Below are 18,726 nucleotides of genomic sequence, written 5' to 3'. Positions count from 1 at the left end.
ATCTTCTTTCCCCAGGGACCATTGTCAAAATTGCAGATTACAGATTTCTATACCTTTGCTCCAAATTCTTAAAGGCTATTCGTAGAAAAGCTGCCTCTGATTCTCTTATTGAGACACTATACACAGTTGTTGCTACATATTTAAGGCTAGATCAGTGTTGTAAGTTTATACGCAGTGTAGCTTGTCACTGGTAATAACCAGTTGCAATTCCGAGTTAGATATTACATTTATAAATTAGTCTAAGATTTCACGGCACTGGAATCTGCACATACGAAAACTACTGCAACGCACTCGCTAAAAGCACTTCCTTCATTCTGCTATAGGCAATTGCTACGCAAATCTGTTCGTCTAAAACTCCACCCTTCAAAATCCCCTCACTAATTCTGCTAAAATTTCACAAAACACTTATCTTCAAATTTATCATTAAGAAAGGCAACTGAAATACCAAATAACTGTAGGCAATCAGTTTCATTGATATTCCAACTGGGTGTTTTGCAGGGTGATACCTTCATCAAGATGGTTTTATTTAAATTAACAACAGATAGACTTCTCTGGGAAAACTGCGGTGTTTTATTTCAGTAGCCACAGGCTGGATTCTACAAGTACGTACATTTTCTGTAGAAAGCGGAACACACTGTCCAAAAGAGTCAGATGTACAAATCGTGTATATCTTGTTAATTTCAATAAATACACCAGATTATGGAAATACTGTCCTAAGTAACGCCGAGTGGGAAGATCAATAGAAACGATGAAGTTACAGTTAGTTGTCTATCTCGATTGATATTCGTACCAGACACGGTTAGACCTAATGCAAATTACGCGCGTTTAAAGTCAAGGTAGTCGTTAGATAATTGTCTGTAGATGTATTTTATCTCCGGTCCAAGTAGGAAACGTCAGAAAAAGATTCATAATGATTGTGCGGGTACATTGCGGTTAGCAAGCTCCGCGTCTGACGACGATCATAGCTGCGGTTTCATAACTGTAGTGACGCAATTCGTCATTGTCTAACCCAACATCAGGAAAGTATTTCCTGTTCGTTTATTTCGTTTTATTTCAGCTCAGCTGAATAACAGAGCTAACTGCTACGCCTAAGTTTCCTAGCTGACTGTCTTAATCAATCATCAAATATTTACGAACAAAATATCCGCGTTTCACTGAAAGAAGAAGTTACTGCTTCATCAAATTCGCCACAGTTTTCCGTGTTTTGCGTTTTTAGAGCGCATTCTTGTATTGTGGTATATGTCGTAACTCCTTTTCTTACCATGTCAGTTTACGCAAACAATACTCGAGGAACTAAATATTGCTCAGCAGTTTTAGATCCGTACCAGATAGAACTGATAGAAGAAATAGGCAGGTCCAAAAAATACAGTACGTTTCGTTACAGGTTCACTTAGTAAGCACGACAGCGTCACAGAGATGTTATGCCATCTCCACTGACAGACGTTGCAAGAGAGGTTCAAATGGTTCAAATGGCTCTGAGCACTATGGGACTCAACTGCTGTAGTCATAAGTCCCCTAGAACTTAGAACTACTTAAACCTAACTAACCTACGGACACCACACGCATCCATGCCCGAGGCAGGATTCGAACCTGCGACCGTAGCGGTCGTGCGTTTCCAGACTGTAGCGCCTTTAACCGCTCGGCCACTCCGGCCGGCTGCAAGAGAGGCATTCTGTATCACGGTGTGGTTTACTGTTGCAGGTCCGGGGACGTAAGTTTCTATAAGAGTCCACCAATATACATTGTTTCTTCTTATATATATATCTCGCAAAAATATCATGAGGATGACATTAGAGAGAAACGACCCCACACAGAGGCTTACGAGCAATCGTTCTTCCCGCAAACCATTCGTAACTTTTCATGAAAAGGAGGTGACACTTGTATCTAAAGTGCCCACCGACACGCATCGTATAGCTGTAGATGTAGACTACACCCCTAATAACTCGAGAATTAATGATAAGTGTAACAGTTGACTTTCCCTCAGGAAATTTGGTCAATAGCATGGAGTACAACACCCTTATCATATCATTAAAATTCTCGAATAACACTTGTCACTACGGTGCTAGACGTTATAATCTGTTCCAACTATATACAAAAAGAAACAAACGAAAAACTGTGTTCTTTCAAGAAAGTAGACCTTTCGAAACGTTATATTTTTAAAGAAATACGTCCCGGTATATGTCAGAAGAGCTATTATTCCGCGTATTTACCTTTTGCTCTATACTGAGTTCAAGCACGTGTTTAAACTATGAAGCTATTGAAAGTTATGTTCATCACTAAATATATTTTACAGTTTCATTGAAACTTTAGTCTCACACTCATGAGTATGGTGCGAGACATACAAGAAGAATGCTACACATTATTTGTCAAGCAGTTGAACTAAAAATGGACTACATTAACAACAAAAATGGAATATATGAAATGGTTAGTGATTGATCCGAGTAATAAGTTCGACAGGCATGAATACTTTACTTCCGTAAATAAAACTAAATCAGTCGTACGCTCCCTGCGTTTGGCGGTATATTTTTGTTATAGGCTCGGAAAACACAATAAATGAATGTCACACATGTACCATGGAAAGCTATGATTTATGCATCGTAGTGTAATAACAGTACCCAAAACCTACAAGCAGTGGGAGAGTCTAAATTACAAACTGTGGCGTGGGCTCAGAATAAAACCGGTCGAGACAAAGATCCGCGCAGCCAGAAGGGGTACTTCAAAAGCCTTTCGCTGGGAGATTGTTGCTGGCTCGCGTTTTGCTTTGCTCGCAGAGGGAGAGTCTAATTAAAGGCAGATAAGGTTTCGTCGTTAACTGCTTTCTCGACGAATCCGAGCTCACTTTCCTGAAACCTAGTCGCATCTCTCGCTCTCCGGAACGTCTTTGCTGTGCTCTCGGGTCCTTCCTCGGGTTCGACGTAAACATTGCTTCAGATATACATCGTAGGTAAATACTTCTGCAGTTACACTTCAGACGTTTCCTCTAGATGCTACACAGCAGACTGTAATAGTTATTTAATGGGAGGACACTCAAAGTTACGAGCATTTGGCCAAAGACAGACCCCGAGAATGAAAATAAGTTGGCAATTATTCTTGATGCAAAAGTTGCTGAACCTAATTAAAGTTTTTGCACGACTTCTTTTTTCATTTTAAGGTCTCATCAATATGCGCACCCTAAAACTTAGAACTTTTTACCCTGTTTACATTTATTGCACTTTAACGCAAGGTGTGGGAAAAAGATGAACGAACTGTGTTCCTTTTTCTTCAAATTTTGAAGCTAGCCCTCTTGCATAAAACTAGCTAATAACACAAAAACATTATGCACTACTCGTATTTTCTCTGTTGGTGCTTCTCCGATTGGCTTGCCAATAATACTGGTATCTCGTACGTTCCGTAAGGTGTAGAAGTTTGTTAAGTACAGTTCGTACCATGAACGGATTTATCTGTTGGTTGTAACAAACTATGATTCTAATGTCCCACCGGCTGTGAAATACGTAAAGAGATTCAGTTTTTACTGTTAGAAAATGTTAGACCATGTGACATCCACTGCACTACTATATCAGTCAGTATCGACGGTGGCCTTTGTTTACAAATGACGATCAGTATTTTAGAGTGTGCAGTTATTTCAATTTTTGTCCACTTAGTTTAATATTATTGTCTTTAATAAGTATAAAGATCCAAGACAAACGCCTATGGCTACTCAGTGATTGTCAAACAGCAGTTCACCTCCAACACTAGGAATGTAATTACAAAATGGTTCAAATGGCTCTGAGCACTATGCGACTCAACTTCTGAGGTCATCAGTCACCTAGAACTTAGAACTAATTAAACCTAACTAACCTAAGGACATCACACACATCCATGCCCGAGGCAGGATTCGAACCTGCGACCGTAGCGGTCGCTCGGTTCCAGACTGCAGCGCCTAGAACATCACGGCCACTCCGGCCGGCAATATAATTACAAACACTAAAAAAGCAACACTGGTGATGTGAGATTCACAGTTCTTACTTTTAACATTACTAATTACCCATAAAAGCAACTAGACAGCTTGTATAAGTAATGAACTGTAAGTCGTAGCGAATAATTATTTGAATGTTTGAACTGTGTCGCTACGAGTTTTCCATTTTATCGCAATAATATAATTCAGCAACATTTGCCCCTCCGCAGACAGTATTTCGGTGAGATGAGGGCATGTTGGGCGTGAAGTTACTTATTATGAACTGTTCCTTATACACTTGATGGATAACTTATTCGTCACGCTTCTCCAGCTTCCGCTTCTGATGTTTCGTGGCCCTGCATACATACCACGTATTGGGAGAATCCTCAGGACCACAAACGGTCTTCTTTGATTCCATACAACGATGTTTAGTGACCGGCCGAAGTGGCCGTGCGGTTAAAGGCGCTGCAGTCTGGAACCGCAACACCGCTACGGTCGTAGGTTCGAATCCTGCCTCGTGCATCGATGTGTGTGATGTCCTTAGGTTAGTTAGGTTTAAGTAGTTCTAAGTTCTAGGAGACTGATGACCTCAGGTGTTAAGTCCCATAGTGCTAAGAGCCATTTGAATCATTTTTAGGAAGATATGATGAAGGCATTCACGAATCTACATGTCTGAGAAATACATTATCTTCAGTGAAAATACATTTTCATTATTTAATGTTCCGCTGTAATTCATCAACGAAATAAGTAGTCATATAGCCTCTGTCCTGACAAATATGAAACTCTTACTTTTTGGGATTATCGGAAGGGAGACGAAAGCTTGAAACAGGGGCCTCTCTTCTCGATTCGCCACACGTTTATAAGCACGAGAGCGTAAAAGAAGCGTTCAACAGACTCCAGCGGGGGAAGCTACAACAAGACGATTGTACGTCACGAAGGGAACACACTTAAAATTTTGAATGTACGTTTTCCGCAAGTAATCAAGGAAAAAGCTACTTCCTCCAGTATACGCATTGCTTATTGAAAGACATTAGGCTTTGCAAGGAGGCATACCGACAGCGGCTCTCCACGTACGCAACCCATGAATCGAATATAATGATATTAAAACGATCCTGGGTCATTGTGTACCCTCCACCACAGACAGTACGGTGTTGTGCGGAGTTCCCACATAGGTATATACACTCCTGGAAATGGAAAAAAGAACACATTGACACCGGTGTGTCAGACCCACCATACTTGCTCCGGACACTGCGAGAGGGCTGTACAAGCAATGATCACACGCACGGCACAGCGGACACACCAGGAACCGCGGTGTTGGCCGTCGAATGGCGCTAGCTGCGCAGCATTTGTGCACCGCCGCCGTCAGTGTCAGCCAGTTTGCCGTGGCATACGGAGCTCCATCGCAGTCTTTAACACTGGTAGCATGCCGCGACAGCGTGGACGTGAACCGTATGTGCAGTTGACGGACTTTGAGCGAGGGCGTGTAGTGCGCATGCGGGAGGCCGGGTGGACGTACCGCCGAATTGCTCAACACGTGCGGCGTGAGGTCTCCACAGTACATCGATGTTGTCGCCAGTGGTCGGCGGAAGGTGCACGTGCCCGTCGACCTGGGACCGGACCGCAGCGACTCACGGATGCACGCCAAGACCGTAGGATCCTACGCAGTGCCGTAGGGGACCGCACCGCCACTTCCCAGCAAATTAGGGACACTGTTGCTCCTGGGGTATCGGCGAGGACCATTCGCAACCGTCTCCATGAAGCTGGGCTACGGTCCCGCACACCGTTAGGCCGTCTTCCGCTCACGCCCCAACATCGTGCAGCCCGCCTCCAGTGGTGTCGCGACAGGCGTGAATGGAGGGACGAATGGAGACGTGTCGTCTTCAGCGATGAGAGTCGCTTCTGCCTTGGTGCCAATGATTGTCGTACGCGTGTTTGGCGCCATGCAGGTGAGCGCCACAATCAGGACTGCATACGACCGAGGCACACAGGGCCAACACCCGGCATCATGGTGTGGGGAGCGATCTCCTACACTGGCCGTACACCACTGGTGATCGTCGAGGGGACACTGAATAGTGCACGGTACATCCAAACCGTCATCGAACCCATCGTTCTACCATTCCTAGACCGACAAGGGAACTTGCTGTTCCAACAGGACTATGCACGTCCGCATGTATCCCGTGCCACCCAACGTGCTCTAGAAGGTGTAAGTCAACTACCCTGGCCAGCAAGATCTCCGGATCTGTCCCCCATTGAGCATGTTTGGGACTGGATGAAGCGTCGTCTCACGCGGTCTGCACGTCCAGCACGAACGCTGGTCCAACTGAGGCGCCAGGTGGAAATGGCATGGCAAGCCGTTCCACAGGACTACATCCAGCATCTCTACGATTGTCTCCATGGGAGAATAGCAGCCTGCATTGCTGCGAAAGGTGGATATACACTGTACTAGTGCCGACATTGTGCATGCTCTGTTGCCTGTGTCTATGTGCCTGTGGTTCTGTCAGTGTGATCATGTGATGTATCTGACCCCAGGAATGTGTCAATAAAGTTTCCCCTTCCTGGGACAATGAATTCACGGTGTTCTCATTTCAACTTCCAGGAGTGTATTTCTGATATAAGCTACCTGCAGCTCAGAAGTTGCTCTTTCTGACAACGCCTCCTACAAGGAATCATTATATTACTCGCTAAAATTCCTACATTATTTTAATCCCTTGTTGTTACTTCAGTGACTACTGGTCCCATGTTAAGTTTATTTAAGTCTTCTTAATAAGAGAGAAAGTGCAAAGCGCTCCCACCACCCCTTCCACCTCCACACACATACACACACACACACACACACACACACACACACACACACACACACACACACAAAATATGTAACGTTGCAAAGAAAAATGAGATAGAACGAGCACGTAAGGTCGGGTGTAATGAAGGCGAATTGTCGACTTCGAATTATTGGCAGAATTCTCGTTGAGTGTAACGCATCTATAAAGAGAGCACGTGCAGAAGATCTGTGCGACCCATTCTTGAGCACTGCGCGAGTGTTTGGGATTCCCACCAGGTCGGATTAAAGGAAGACTTCGAAGCAGTTCTGAGGTGTGCTGCTAGATTTATTACCGGCAGATTCGATCGACACGTTAGCATTACAGAAATGCTACGTGAAAACATACAGTACTCCGTGGACGTAAGAAGATGGCCTATTTCCGAAACGCTACTGAGAAAGTGTAGAGAACCGACATTTACTAAAGACTGTAGAACGGTTTTACTGCCACCGATTCCATCATTTTTACTGACTGTGAACGCAAAATAAGAGAAATTAGAAGTCGTGCGGGAGCATATTGAGGGCCGTTTGTCTTTCTCTCCATTTGCGAGTGGGAGACGAAAGGGAATAACTAATAGTGTTGCAAGGTACCCTCCGCCATGCACCGTATGCTGGTTTGTGGAGTAGGCTTATGTATATAGATGTAGACACGTTGTCAACTTACAATTTCTACTCTGTTTCCATTTTTAACATTGCTTTAATGGTTTCTAGGCATCTTAAGTTATGATTACCATTGTTGCCTCATCCTCCTGCAAAACTTTTTCCCGATTTATCATGTAGTTGCGCTTAAGAAGCTAGTTGGACGCTCAAGTGGACCGCAATGTCTCTCCTTTGGGCGAGTCTTGAGTTGGGCTTTGTCAGCCCATCACCATATTATTGTTTCACTTCTCGGGGATGCCTGCTGGGTTTCAATTTTTCACAGCGGATTTCTGTTGGCCGCAACTGTGTACACGAATGGCAGCTGTTACAGACCACAAGAGCGGATGATGATGCTTGATAAGAGACGAATCGAAGAATCGTAAAAGTTAATGTGCGCTACGCCGCTAAGGAACACGCACCAGTGGCCTGTTATCAACGTCCGGTATCAAGGAGTTCAGAGAAAACACAATACTCAGTACTGGAATACGTCAGTGGCACTCACCAATTTAAGCGCGCAAACAATACCTGAAATTATATTGCTTACAGAACTCGTACAAAAACCGTAAGGAGTTGGCTAAAGGAAATATCGACGTGGATCAGTCATTAATGTCAACATCCGTATACACAGACCTCTTCCGAAAACTAGCATACGGTGCATGGCCGAGGGTACCTTGTATCACTACTAGTAATTCCCTTTCGTCAAAGTGCATTGTTGTCAGCTATCGTATTCGCGCTGCACTATATGTTCATTACTATAACCTCATGGCACAGTATTACAATGATCATTTAAATTCCAAGAAGACAACGCCGAAAGCAGCGACTTTCAGAAACGTATAAATAACAGCATAAAACAGAGTACGTAAACGTTTTGGTGGGAGGAGCACAGCATGAGACCAGTACCAGGAGATAAGTAAAGATTGGGTTGAGTTGGGTCGTTTGGGGAAGGCGACCAGACAGCGAGGTCATCGGTCTCATCGGATTAGGGAGCAACGGGGAAGGAAGTCGGCCGTGCCCTTTCAAAGGAACCATCCCGGCATTTGTCTGGAGCGATTTAGGGAAATCACGGAAAACCTAAATCAGGATGGTCAGACGCGGGATTTAACCGTCGTTCTCCCGAATAAGTAAAGAAATTGCGATAATAAAACACTACCAACTCTCTCTCATGTATTTCATTAGTCCTTCATCTGATAACATAGAAGCAACGTGGTAATATACAATACCAACATCATTCCATTTTTAAAGCAAGTACCATCATTTACCTCAAAACAGACAATACAAGTACAAAAAGAAAAGCAGAATGCACTCTGTAGTTGAAGGAGCGTACCGCAGCGCTATCGAATGCCAACATTTAAAAATGAGATTGACAGGAAACGCAAAATGACTGAGTAGGAGTGACTAGAGGACAAATGTAAGGATACAGAAAAAATGTAGGGGAAAGATAGATACCGCCTATAGGAAAATTAAGGAGATGTTTGAAGAAAAGAAATGCAGCTGTATGAATATCAAGAGCTCAGATGGAAACCAGTGCTGAGCATAGAAGGTGGAAGGAGTATTTAGAATGGCTGATAGGAGATATGATAACGCGAGAAGAATTTGACAGAGCACAGGAAGACCTAAGTCGAAACAAAACCACTGGAGTAGACTACACTCCCTTAGAACTATCGATATCATTTGGAGAGCCAGGTATGACTAAAACTACTCCACTTGTTATGCAAGGGATATGAGACAAGCGAATACCCTCACACTTCAAGAACAATATATTAGTTCGAATTTCAGGTGCTGACAGGTGTGATTATTACCGACCTGTCACTTTGAAAAGAAGAAAACTTGGTAGAATCCGACCTCAGGGAAGATCTGTTTGTGTTCCAGAGAAATGTACGTACACGCGAGGCAATACTGACCCTTAGATTTATCATGGAAGCTGGTTAAAGAAAGACAAACCTACGTTTATAGCATCTGTTGTCTCAGAGAAACCTTTTGACTAGTGTAGAGTCTATGAGATTTTGAGCAGGGATAAAATACAGAGATCGAAAGTTTGTATACAGCTTGTAGAGGAACCAGCAGAAGTTATGATTGAAGGGCATGAAAGGGAAGCTGTGATTGAGAACTGAGTAAGACACGGTTGTAGCCTATCCTCAATATTATTCAATTTGTACATTGAGCAGGCAGTAAAGGAGACAAAAGAAAAGTTTGGAGAAGGCATTAAAGTTCAGGGAGAAGAAAAACAAACTTTGAGTTTTGTGATGACATTGTAATTCTGTCAGACATAGAAAAGGACTTGGAAGAGCAATTGAGCAGAACGGACAGTGTTTTGAGAGGAGGATATAAGTGATAATGGGATGTAGTCGAATTAATTCACGTAGTACTTAGGATATTACATTAGGAAATGAAATATAAAAGTAATTGATGAGTTTTGTTATTCAGGCATAAAAAACTGACGATGGCCGAAGTAAGGAGGATATAAAATGCAGACGGGCCATCGTTTAAAAAAAAGCGTTTCTGAAGAAGAGAAATTTGTTGACATCAAAAACAGATTTAATGCTAGGAAGTCTTTTCTGAAGGTATTTGTCTGGAGTGTTGCCTTGTATGGAAGTGAAAGATGGGCGATAATCAGTTCACACAAAAAGAGAATACAAGCTTCTGAAATTTGGTACTATCGAAGAATGATGAATATTACATGTGTATATCACGTAACTAATGAGGACCTACTGAGCAGACCTGGCGAGAAAAGGAATTTGTGGCACAAGTTGAAGAATTAATCGGTTGCCAAAAGGATGTAGATTGTGGTAGTTATATTCGGAGACGAAGAAGCTTGCACAGGATAGAGTAACGTAGAGCGCTGCATCAAACCAGTCTTCGGACTGAAAAGGGCTAAACAAAAACTGCAACAGTAACAACAACATCAACACCAAAGTCTGCATGGTGCTAGGGTTTAGATACAGTTGTTCCACGGAACCTAGCCCATTACTTAGCTTCCCTGTACAAGTCGCAAGTTGCAAAACTACGGATTAAGTTTGAATCCCGTGTACTGAGAAAGTAATTTTGCGAACAGGTATTTTTCGCACACAACGCTCATAGACGTACCACGAATGATATTTTAATGCTTAGAGTAAAATCGTTCGCCACACATCATAAGCAGCTAACCATGCTCAAGAAGCCAGATTGTTTATCATACATTCTTCATTAAAGGGACTTTATTCACTTGATTTCGGTTGTACATATGGAAAGTGTGATGTGGATGACAAAGACAGTATAATCCTTTTGGACTTTCATGGCTCCTTGTTGACGCACTGACTGTTGGCTTCCTTTTCGGCATATTCGGTCGACTTTTAATGGGATTTCTGACGTTTTAACAGCACGGGTGGCTGGCGTTGTCAAAGATTCACCCTCACTCCACCACCAGCAATCGAGCGTGAACTTTTCTGCAAAGTCAGCCACTAGCGCTCGAGAAACGTCAGAAAAATCATTAAAAGTGGGCCGAAGATCCACCATTACCTAAGGGTGCTGGTTTTACTCCCATTAATTGAAAGTTGATGTTAACTTCGCAAAGCTTACTCAGATGAAGGACAAGGACAGATGTGAAAACATTATGTGTCAGTTTTTTAGAGAAGTCCTAATCATTGTCTAAAAAGGAAAGGTCTCAACAGACTGAAAACAACGAAAAGAATATGTATTATGTTGCTGAAGACCTTTTTTATGAATATGGTTGCTTATTCATTTCACAACTGTAATAAAACTTTACTGTGAAAGTCTTTCTATGCAACCATGCATACACCTAGTGTTCCATACGATAACGCTCATCATCACCATCGTCGTCGTTCCGCTGACAATTAGCAATAGCGGCGCCAGCCAGAACGCAGCTACAAGAACGTGAGATTCATGACCTTCAGTGCGCAAGCCGCCCTTGGCCGGAGCTAAGACTCGACAATAGCGTTAGAAGCTCTCGGGTGGCATGATATTAAATGCCCTGCTCCTGGCTCCTTACATCTTCTTCAGAACAAGTTTTTCCATCTGGTTAGTACCCAGTTTTTGTTTACCTTCGTTACGTAACTGACAACATACGTGGCACTCGCTGGAAACTCCATCCCGTCGACGTTGATGTTTTGCGTAACCTTAAAGAACTGGTTAACGCCTTGGCAATTACTCTATCTTTCCCTGTGCTCCAAGCAAAGTGAAAACATTGTAAGAGATAATTCACCGAATAGAAAGCTCTCTGCACGCGTTGTATGATGCCGTTAAATTACGTCACCGTGATTAGTGAAGGCTGTCATTATTTCAGCAGATTTTTAGTCCAGTTTTTTTTTTCAGGTGGCTGTGTGTGCTGTACAGCTGCATAAAATGAAAGCTTACTCTGTGAATAAATCTGCTGGAAATATCATACCCTTTAAGGACGCTATTGTTACATTACCGAATGGACAGACTCTCATGCCTAACGTCATCTTTGGCTATGCTATTTTCTGTCTTAAACGTATCGAAGATACTGTCAAATACTCCAGGATAGGATGTCTCGTATGAAAAAACTAAAAAAAATGTTCTTGTGAAAGTATTCTGTAAAATCTTTGTTTCCAAGTTTTGTGACTGCTATGCTCATTACGTCAGCTATAGTAGATGTTCGTCCCACTTGCCATTTGTTGCATTTACGAATGGTTCAATCAGCCTCACATTCAGTGTTCCAAGTGCTCACTTCCCCTTTAAACGTAGGCTTTTAATCGCTGCCAACGTTAGATTGAACGGCGCTCAGAGACGCCAGGCAAAGTGCGTGGTGCCTCGCATTTTTCCACGAGTCGTGCATAAAGAGACTCTCCATTATTGACAGGTGTTGCGTAAATCATAGACTTCGGATAATCCGACAGAAGGATGGAAAGGGGGGCACGGAAGACAACGAAGAGTTACAACTCTACCTCCACAGTGAGTACCGGTATCGACTAGGCGTTCACCTTAATTAGAAAAATTAACAGAAAGAGCTCGGGTTTGCGAATGAGTTAATTTGTCGACGAGATTAACTTATCATCACGTACTCCAAATGGCTCTGAGCACTATGGGACTCAACATCTGAGGTCATCAGTCCCCTAGAACTTAGAACTACTTAAACCTAACTAACCTAAGGACATCACACACATCCATGCCCGAGGCAGGATTCGAACCTGTGACCGTAGCGGTCGCGCGGTTCCAGACTAAAACCTTTGAACCGCTCGGCCACACCGGCCGGCCCGGTGTATGGCATAGTACATTGAAATGCTGGTGAACAGTCTCTTTCCTGTTCCACTCGCAAATGGAGCTAGAGAAAAACGACTGTGTAAGATTCGGCACGAACTCTGATTTCTCTCATTTTCTTTTCGTGGTGCTTACGCGAGATCCGTGTTGGTGGCAGTATGATCGTTCTGTAGCCTGTCGCAAATACTAGTTCTCTAATCTTTCTCAACAATGTCTCGCGAAAAGAACGTCGTCTTCCCTCCGGGGATCCTCATTTGAATTCATGTAATAATACTCACGATTTGATCTAACATACTGGTAACAAATTTATACATGACGATGAGAGTTACAGAAAATAAAAATGCGAAGAGCAAATTTTGTGGAATTGTCGCACATTTACGAGGACTTTACTTGGTGCAAGAAGTGCATGGCCAGCTCGTCAATCTGCTCTCTAATCTGATACAGTTGCTTTCTTCGTGGGACGGAGAGGGAGATGGGTCATGGGAAAGCCTTTTGTACGAGACGTCTGTCGAGACCTAAGAATTCTCGCACCCTGTGACATTGTTCGAACGACACCAGGCGTTTTAAACCAACTGGTATATTAAAACCGTGTGCTGCATCGGAACTCGAACCCTGAACCTTTACCTTTAGTGAGCAAATGCATTAACGACTGACCTATTCAGGCGGGACTCACGACCCGCCCTCGGAGCTTTACTTCCGCCAGTACACAGAACGGGTACGACAGAACTGACGACATCATGCTTGCATAAAAGCTGGGATACCAGCTGTCGCGAGTGTGGCATCATGTGCAAATTGTGCATATAAATAAAGTTATCACAAAAATGTGTGTAGTTGTCTTTTTATCATCGTCATAGACCAACGACAAAGCTGGAATTTTTAAGTTTTGCTTGAAACTTTCGACTCAGTCGTTGTCAGAGTCCCGTTTATAAACGGATACAGTTGTCCTTCATCGTCTCTGAATATTTCTATTGTCATCACTGAATACCTTGCAAACTAGTACAGAAGAGTGATGAAGAACGAAAGCTACTAAAGTTATTCGCAATTGCGAATTCTTTTGACATCAGCTGTATTAGCTCCGGAAATACTACCTATTGGTTACACATGAAAATTTTTGCGGGATCGGCACTCGAACCCTGATTTCCCGCTTACTGTTAGTGGTTGCCTTATCCACTCGGCTATCCGTGCACGCTCTCCGGTCAGAGCCAAACCTCCATACGCCAAACTACCTACGCCGGTACTGGTAGCAATATTACTTGGATTCTAGCAACAGGGTTAATAAGACAATCTTGCTTGACACTGGTATTATTATTGTCATTCTGACCGTCTAGGTTTGTAATACTTATTGTGCAATATCTGTTCCTTCACACACATCTCATTAACCCTGTTGCGGGGACGAAAGTAATATTGGGAGCTGTAGGGTCGTAGACAGTGGGAAATATGGAAGTTTGGATCAGTCCGAGAAGTGTGCACGGATAGCCGAGTTGGTGATGGTGACCGCACGCGATAGTGGGAAATCAGGGTTCGAATCCCGGCCCAGCACAAATTTTCATGTGTCACCAGTGGGTAATATTTCTATATCGAATGCAGTTGATGTCGAAGTAAATGGCAGTTGCGAATAAATTTCGTAATATTAATACAGCTGCAGATTGACACCACTGTTGTACCTGCAGAAATTCATGGTTCAAATGTTTCAGATGGCTCTGAGCACTATGGGACTGAGGTCATCAGTCCCCTAGAATTTAGAACTACTCAGACCTAACTAACCTAAGGACATCACACACAGCCATGACCGTAGCGGTCGTGCGGTTCCAGACTGAAGCCCCTAGAACCGCTCGGCCACACCAGCCGGCGCAGAAATTCATGCAGGCTTGTCTGAAGGAAAAGACATTGTCCAATAAGAAAAACTAGCTCTTCCACCTCCAACTATTTAACCTACCTAAACTGCGCTATATTTTCGTGGAAGTCCTTGCTTTCCCCTCTTCTCTCTTTTCTAGCGCTTATCCGTAGTACGGCACCCGCTGTTTTCACAGTTTGGAAGAGTTATTTTCATTTAAGTTTGTGGCCGAATGTTTTCCTCTCGCCACAGTTGTCACTTAACCTAAAGGGGAGAACTCGTATGCGCCAAGTCTCTGAACCGTCTAAACTTCTGCTGTGTGTGCTATTGTATTTTAGCTGTTTGTGAAGCTAATTTTCTGAGGCCGAGGTTGTGGATCTTCCCAGAATGTGCCTAATACCACACATAAGGTGGCCGCCTATCTGCTCTTCTGAAAATTCAGTAGGCGGATAACAGAGGATGCAAGAAGAGGGGACACTTCCCCTGCGTATTCAGTACAGAATCAGACTGGAGCTCCGTTAGATCCCGTGGTCTTAGCGCTATCCAGCGATTTAAGCTGAATTTCATTTATTATTGTAATTACTATTTTTTCATCCGGGCGACGGTCGAACATACAAACGCCGGCCGCAGTGGCCATGCGGTTCTAGGCGCTTCAGTCTGGAACCGCGCGACCGCTACGGTCGTAGGTTCGCATCCTGCCTCGGGCATGGATGTGTGTGATGTCCTTAGGTTAGTTAGGTTTAATTAGTTCTAAGTTCTAGGGGACTGATGACCTCAGATGTTAAGTCCCATAGTGCTCAGAGCCATTTGAACCATTTTTGAACATACAAACTGCTGTGTGATCATCCTCGGTGGAACAATTTAAGAAGGCAAAAATAAGTTTTTTTCTTTCATCTTATCAGTTATTTCTGTTCAGCATATTTGTCTCTGTAACTCTCGATTCATTTGTTACCGGGCCAGTACGCCCTGTGTCAAACTGAAGCAACTGCCCTTCTTAGTAATACCCGGAGACTCATATTGGAAACCTACTGCATAGCTGCAGCACCTCTTACGTATGATAAAGACGAGGTAGCAAGAGCGCGCCAGGCGCCAGCTGGTGCCGGAGCGCAGGTCAGGAGGAAGAACCCGTTTCCGCGGCGCCCTCGGTGCTCGTCTTTCTGGAAGGTGTTACGTAAGGGCGCGCCTTTACGCCAGCTGCCGCCTGCACATTGGGACGCGCTCACCATTCACCACTCACTTCGCCCTCCTCTGTTGCAGGACATGGGTTTCAAGAAGCCGGACAAGGACCCAGCGTCGGTGCGCTGGCCGCAGTACCTGGCCGCCATCATTGGTGAGTGTCTCTCCTTGCGCACGGAACAACTGCGTCCGTAATGCTACCATTTTACGACGGCAATCAAAAAGTTTTAATTATCACCTCGAAAAAATAAAGTTACGCAATTAATTTTGTCCTCTGTTTGAAATCTCGGCAGTTCTGGTGCAGCCCCTGTGCGACAGTACCGCAGCGCGTCGCTAGAGGAAAAAGAAATGGCGCAACGCATTGATAAAGTAGAGTATCGTGCGGTGATTGGTTTCCCACAGCACTGAAAATGCCGCATCTGCTAGTGAAAAAGAATTACCGCACGATGTTCCGCGTTGTCCATAGGCTGTACCATTTTGTTTTGACGGATCTAGAGACATGCTGTGGTACTGTGGATTTCATTGGGTACCAGAACGACTGACATGTGCCTGCAAACATACAAAAAATTAATCTCGCAACTTTATTTTTACGAGGTGACAGTTAAAGGTTCAGGAATAGGACTCGTATTTATCTATTTATTTATCCTGGCAACCTCAGGGAAATCTGTCCCTCTCTTACAGATAATCAGGCATTCTACATATTTTAGGAAACATTTATCACGACACATATTTTATAAGACGTCCTACATCAATTATAGACTTCAACACTTAGAAATAACAGTGAAATATATGTTGGCAAAAATAGTAAGTACAGCTGAAAAAGCTTATATTAGTTAATGAAAAGTAGAAGAAAAAAGACAAATTAGAGACCGACGGACTTGAGAGAGAGTGGGAGAGGTAGAGAATGATAAATGTGACAAAGCACAAGTAATGAAAACAGGGTAAAGAAAGCGACGTTACAGCTTTAGAAATGAAAAGAGAAAGAAGTGAAGTGCGAATTGGAATATTTTATTTACTGTCTCAGAGAGGAGAACTGGGCACAGACGTTATTTTTTTTTAGGAAAAGTTGTGAGGTAGGCAGAATGAATTGATTCAGTCTCTTATTGTAAGCAAAAGGGCAGTTTCAAAATAAATGTTGTCTGTGCAGCGAAATTTGCACTAATTTGAAAGTTTCTGGCACACTGAAACTATCTGCCGAATCGGGATTCGAACCTGGAACCTTTTCCCATGCCCCCAAAATTCATTATGGTAACAGTCCTTCAGGCTGTGGCAAATAACGTCTCCGCATTATGCTTTCTTTGAGGAGTGCTGTTCCCGCAAGGCACATCCAGGATATCAGATAAGCGATGTCATGTCTTGCTATTGCGATTGAATTATATGTACTTTATCGCTGAACCCAAGCACTGGGGTGCATGAGCAGTGAGATGCCGATGATGTAGGCAGAGCGTATGGTAGTCAGGAAAATTGTTTGGCGGAAACATCTTAAGTTGCCGTATGAAGCACTGACATGGTTAAATAGACTGATTTACAGATGTCACGCACGCAGTCATTCATGGTTCGTTCTAACCGTACAAAATTTAACATCTTGCTTCACTATTATTGAATTAAAGGGGATCTGTGTTATCTCGTTATGCTCGTTTCCTGAAGTAGATGTAATTCTTCTCACAGAAGTACCACATAATTAATGGTTCAGCTTCAGCTGACACATAGTAGCAGATTCAGTAGAATTCCCAGAGTTAGAAAAACTCGCACAAGCACAATGGAAGTCTTACTGCTACACAAAGTGCGAAGTACGTACGTACGCCATGTCAGGCCAAAAGATACCGTACATGACTGTTCTCATTACTAAAGAACTAGGTGTCGTGGCGTATTAGTTCGCGACTCTTTTACGACACTGAACGGATCACCGAAATCGATCAACTGTGTGGCCATAGACGAGCAATGGAGTGCAGTTGTGTCTTGCCTTCCATAAGAGTGCCACATTTAATTCAGAATATGATGCTAGGCATAAATAGGTGTTGCATACAAAGACAGATGCAACTTCAAGTCAGTCTGTCAGGTCATGTGGATGCAGTACGAGACAACAAAGAGAGCCATTCTGGAAGACCTTCGATTAAATTATAAGAAAGAAAACAGTTGACATAACAAACAGTTAATTTTACGATTTTCGTACTCACTGTATTACTTATGTATGACACAACCCCTCACCGTCCGTTAAAAGACTCGATGTTCGGCTGGATCGGTCTCATTACCTGAAATCATAGAGAAAGTACATGAGATAAAGTAACACTAAAATAAAAATACATTACTTACAATCACATTTATTTTCATAAATTTTAGTCTCACAACATTCTAAAGAGTTCAGAACATTTCCTAGAAAATTAAAGGCACGGAACAGATATTAATTCATCTCGTCAAATGCCGCCTATGACGCACAGAATTTGTAGATGGTCAATGTATGCCTAAGAACAGTTATCATTGTTACCATATTGTGTGATAGTGTCTAAGAAAAAATAACTATATTTATTCTTTTCTAGCTTTTAACCAGTACCATGTCCTGTAAGAATGGTGGACACTTTTTCGTACACCCTATTTATTGTGTAGCTGTAAGTACAAGCTGTAAACAATTCTGGCCCGAACACTTTCTCGCAGAGTACATATTATTTTATTACTTACGGAGTATATTGTTTTACATGTACCCGTGATGTTCTGCTGACGAAACTCTGCTTTTACCTGTACCACTAAGCAATCTGTAAGCTCTGCTGTTAAGATTTCTTAGTTGTGTAGTTTTTGAGCTAAGCTGACAAGAATTGTTGGTTAAGGAGACAGAAGAACCGCTTCATCAGGAGACATTACTGTAAGTAATTAAATATGTGTATTCGATAAGAAAACGTCAACGCCTTTTTGTAGCTTATAAGTAGAGTGGCACTATATGTAAACAATAATGCTGCATTTAAGTAACACTAAAATCACTAGAGAAAATCGTAGTTCCCTCCCCCTCTTCCCACTTAAAAAGAGCAAAATGGTCGATCTGTAGTGCTGTACGCAGATGGTGTATATCTAGAACTATGCGATCATTTGACCCCCATAACTCGTGTCACTCATGGCAGT

General features: G+C 43.0%; 1 protein-coding gene across 1 annotated transcript in view; it reads left to right on the top strand.

Moving 5' to 3' along the window:
• LOC126470573 (facilitated trehalose transporter Tret1-like) overlaps window positions 1-18,726 on the top strand; it is a 284,660-nt gene that overhangs the window by 244,296 nt on the left and 21,638 nt on the right. Inside the window, exon 3 of the mRNA XM_050098525.1 lies at window positions 15,697-15,769. Within this exon, the coding sequence (XP_049954482.1) occupies window positions 15,697-15,769 (73 nt within the window). The remainder of the gene's footprint in view (window positions 1-15,696; window positions 15,770-18,726) is intronic.

Source organism: Schistocerca serialis, chromosome 3 (genome assembly GCF_023864345.2).
Source record: "Schistocerca serialis cubense isolate TAMUIC-IGC-003099 chromosome 3, iqSchSeri2.2, whole genome shotgun sequence".
In the NCBI taxonomy this organism is placed as follows: domain Eukaryota; kingdom Metazoa; phylum Arthropoda; class Insecta; order Orthoptera; family Acrididae; genus Schistocerca; species Schistocerca serialis.
Note: the sequence above shows the minus strand (reverse complement) of the source record. Positions and strands in the feature narration are given on the sequence as shown.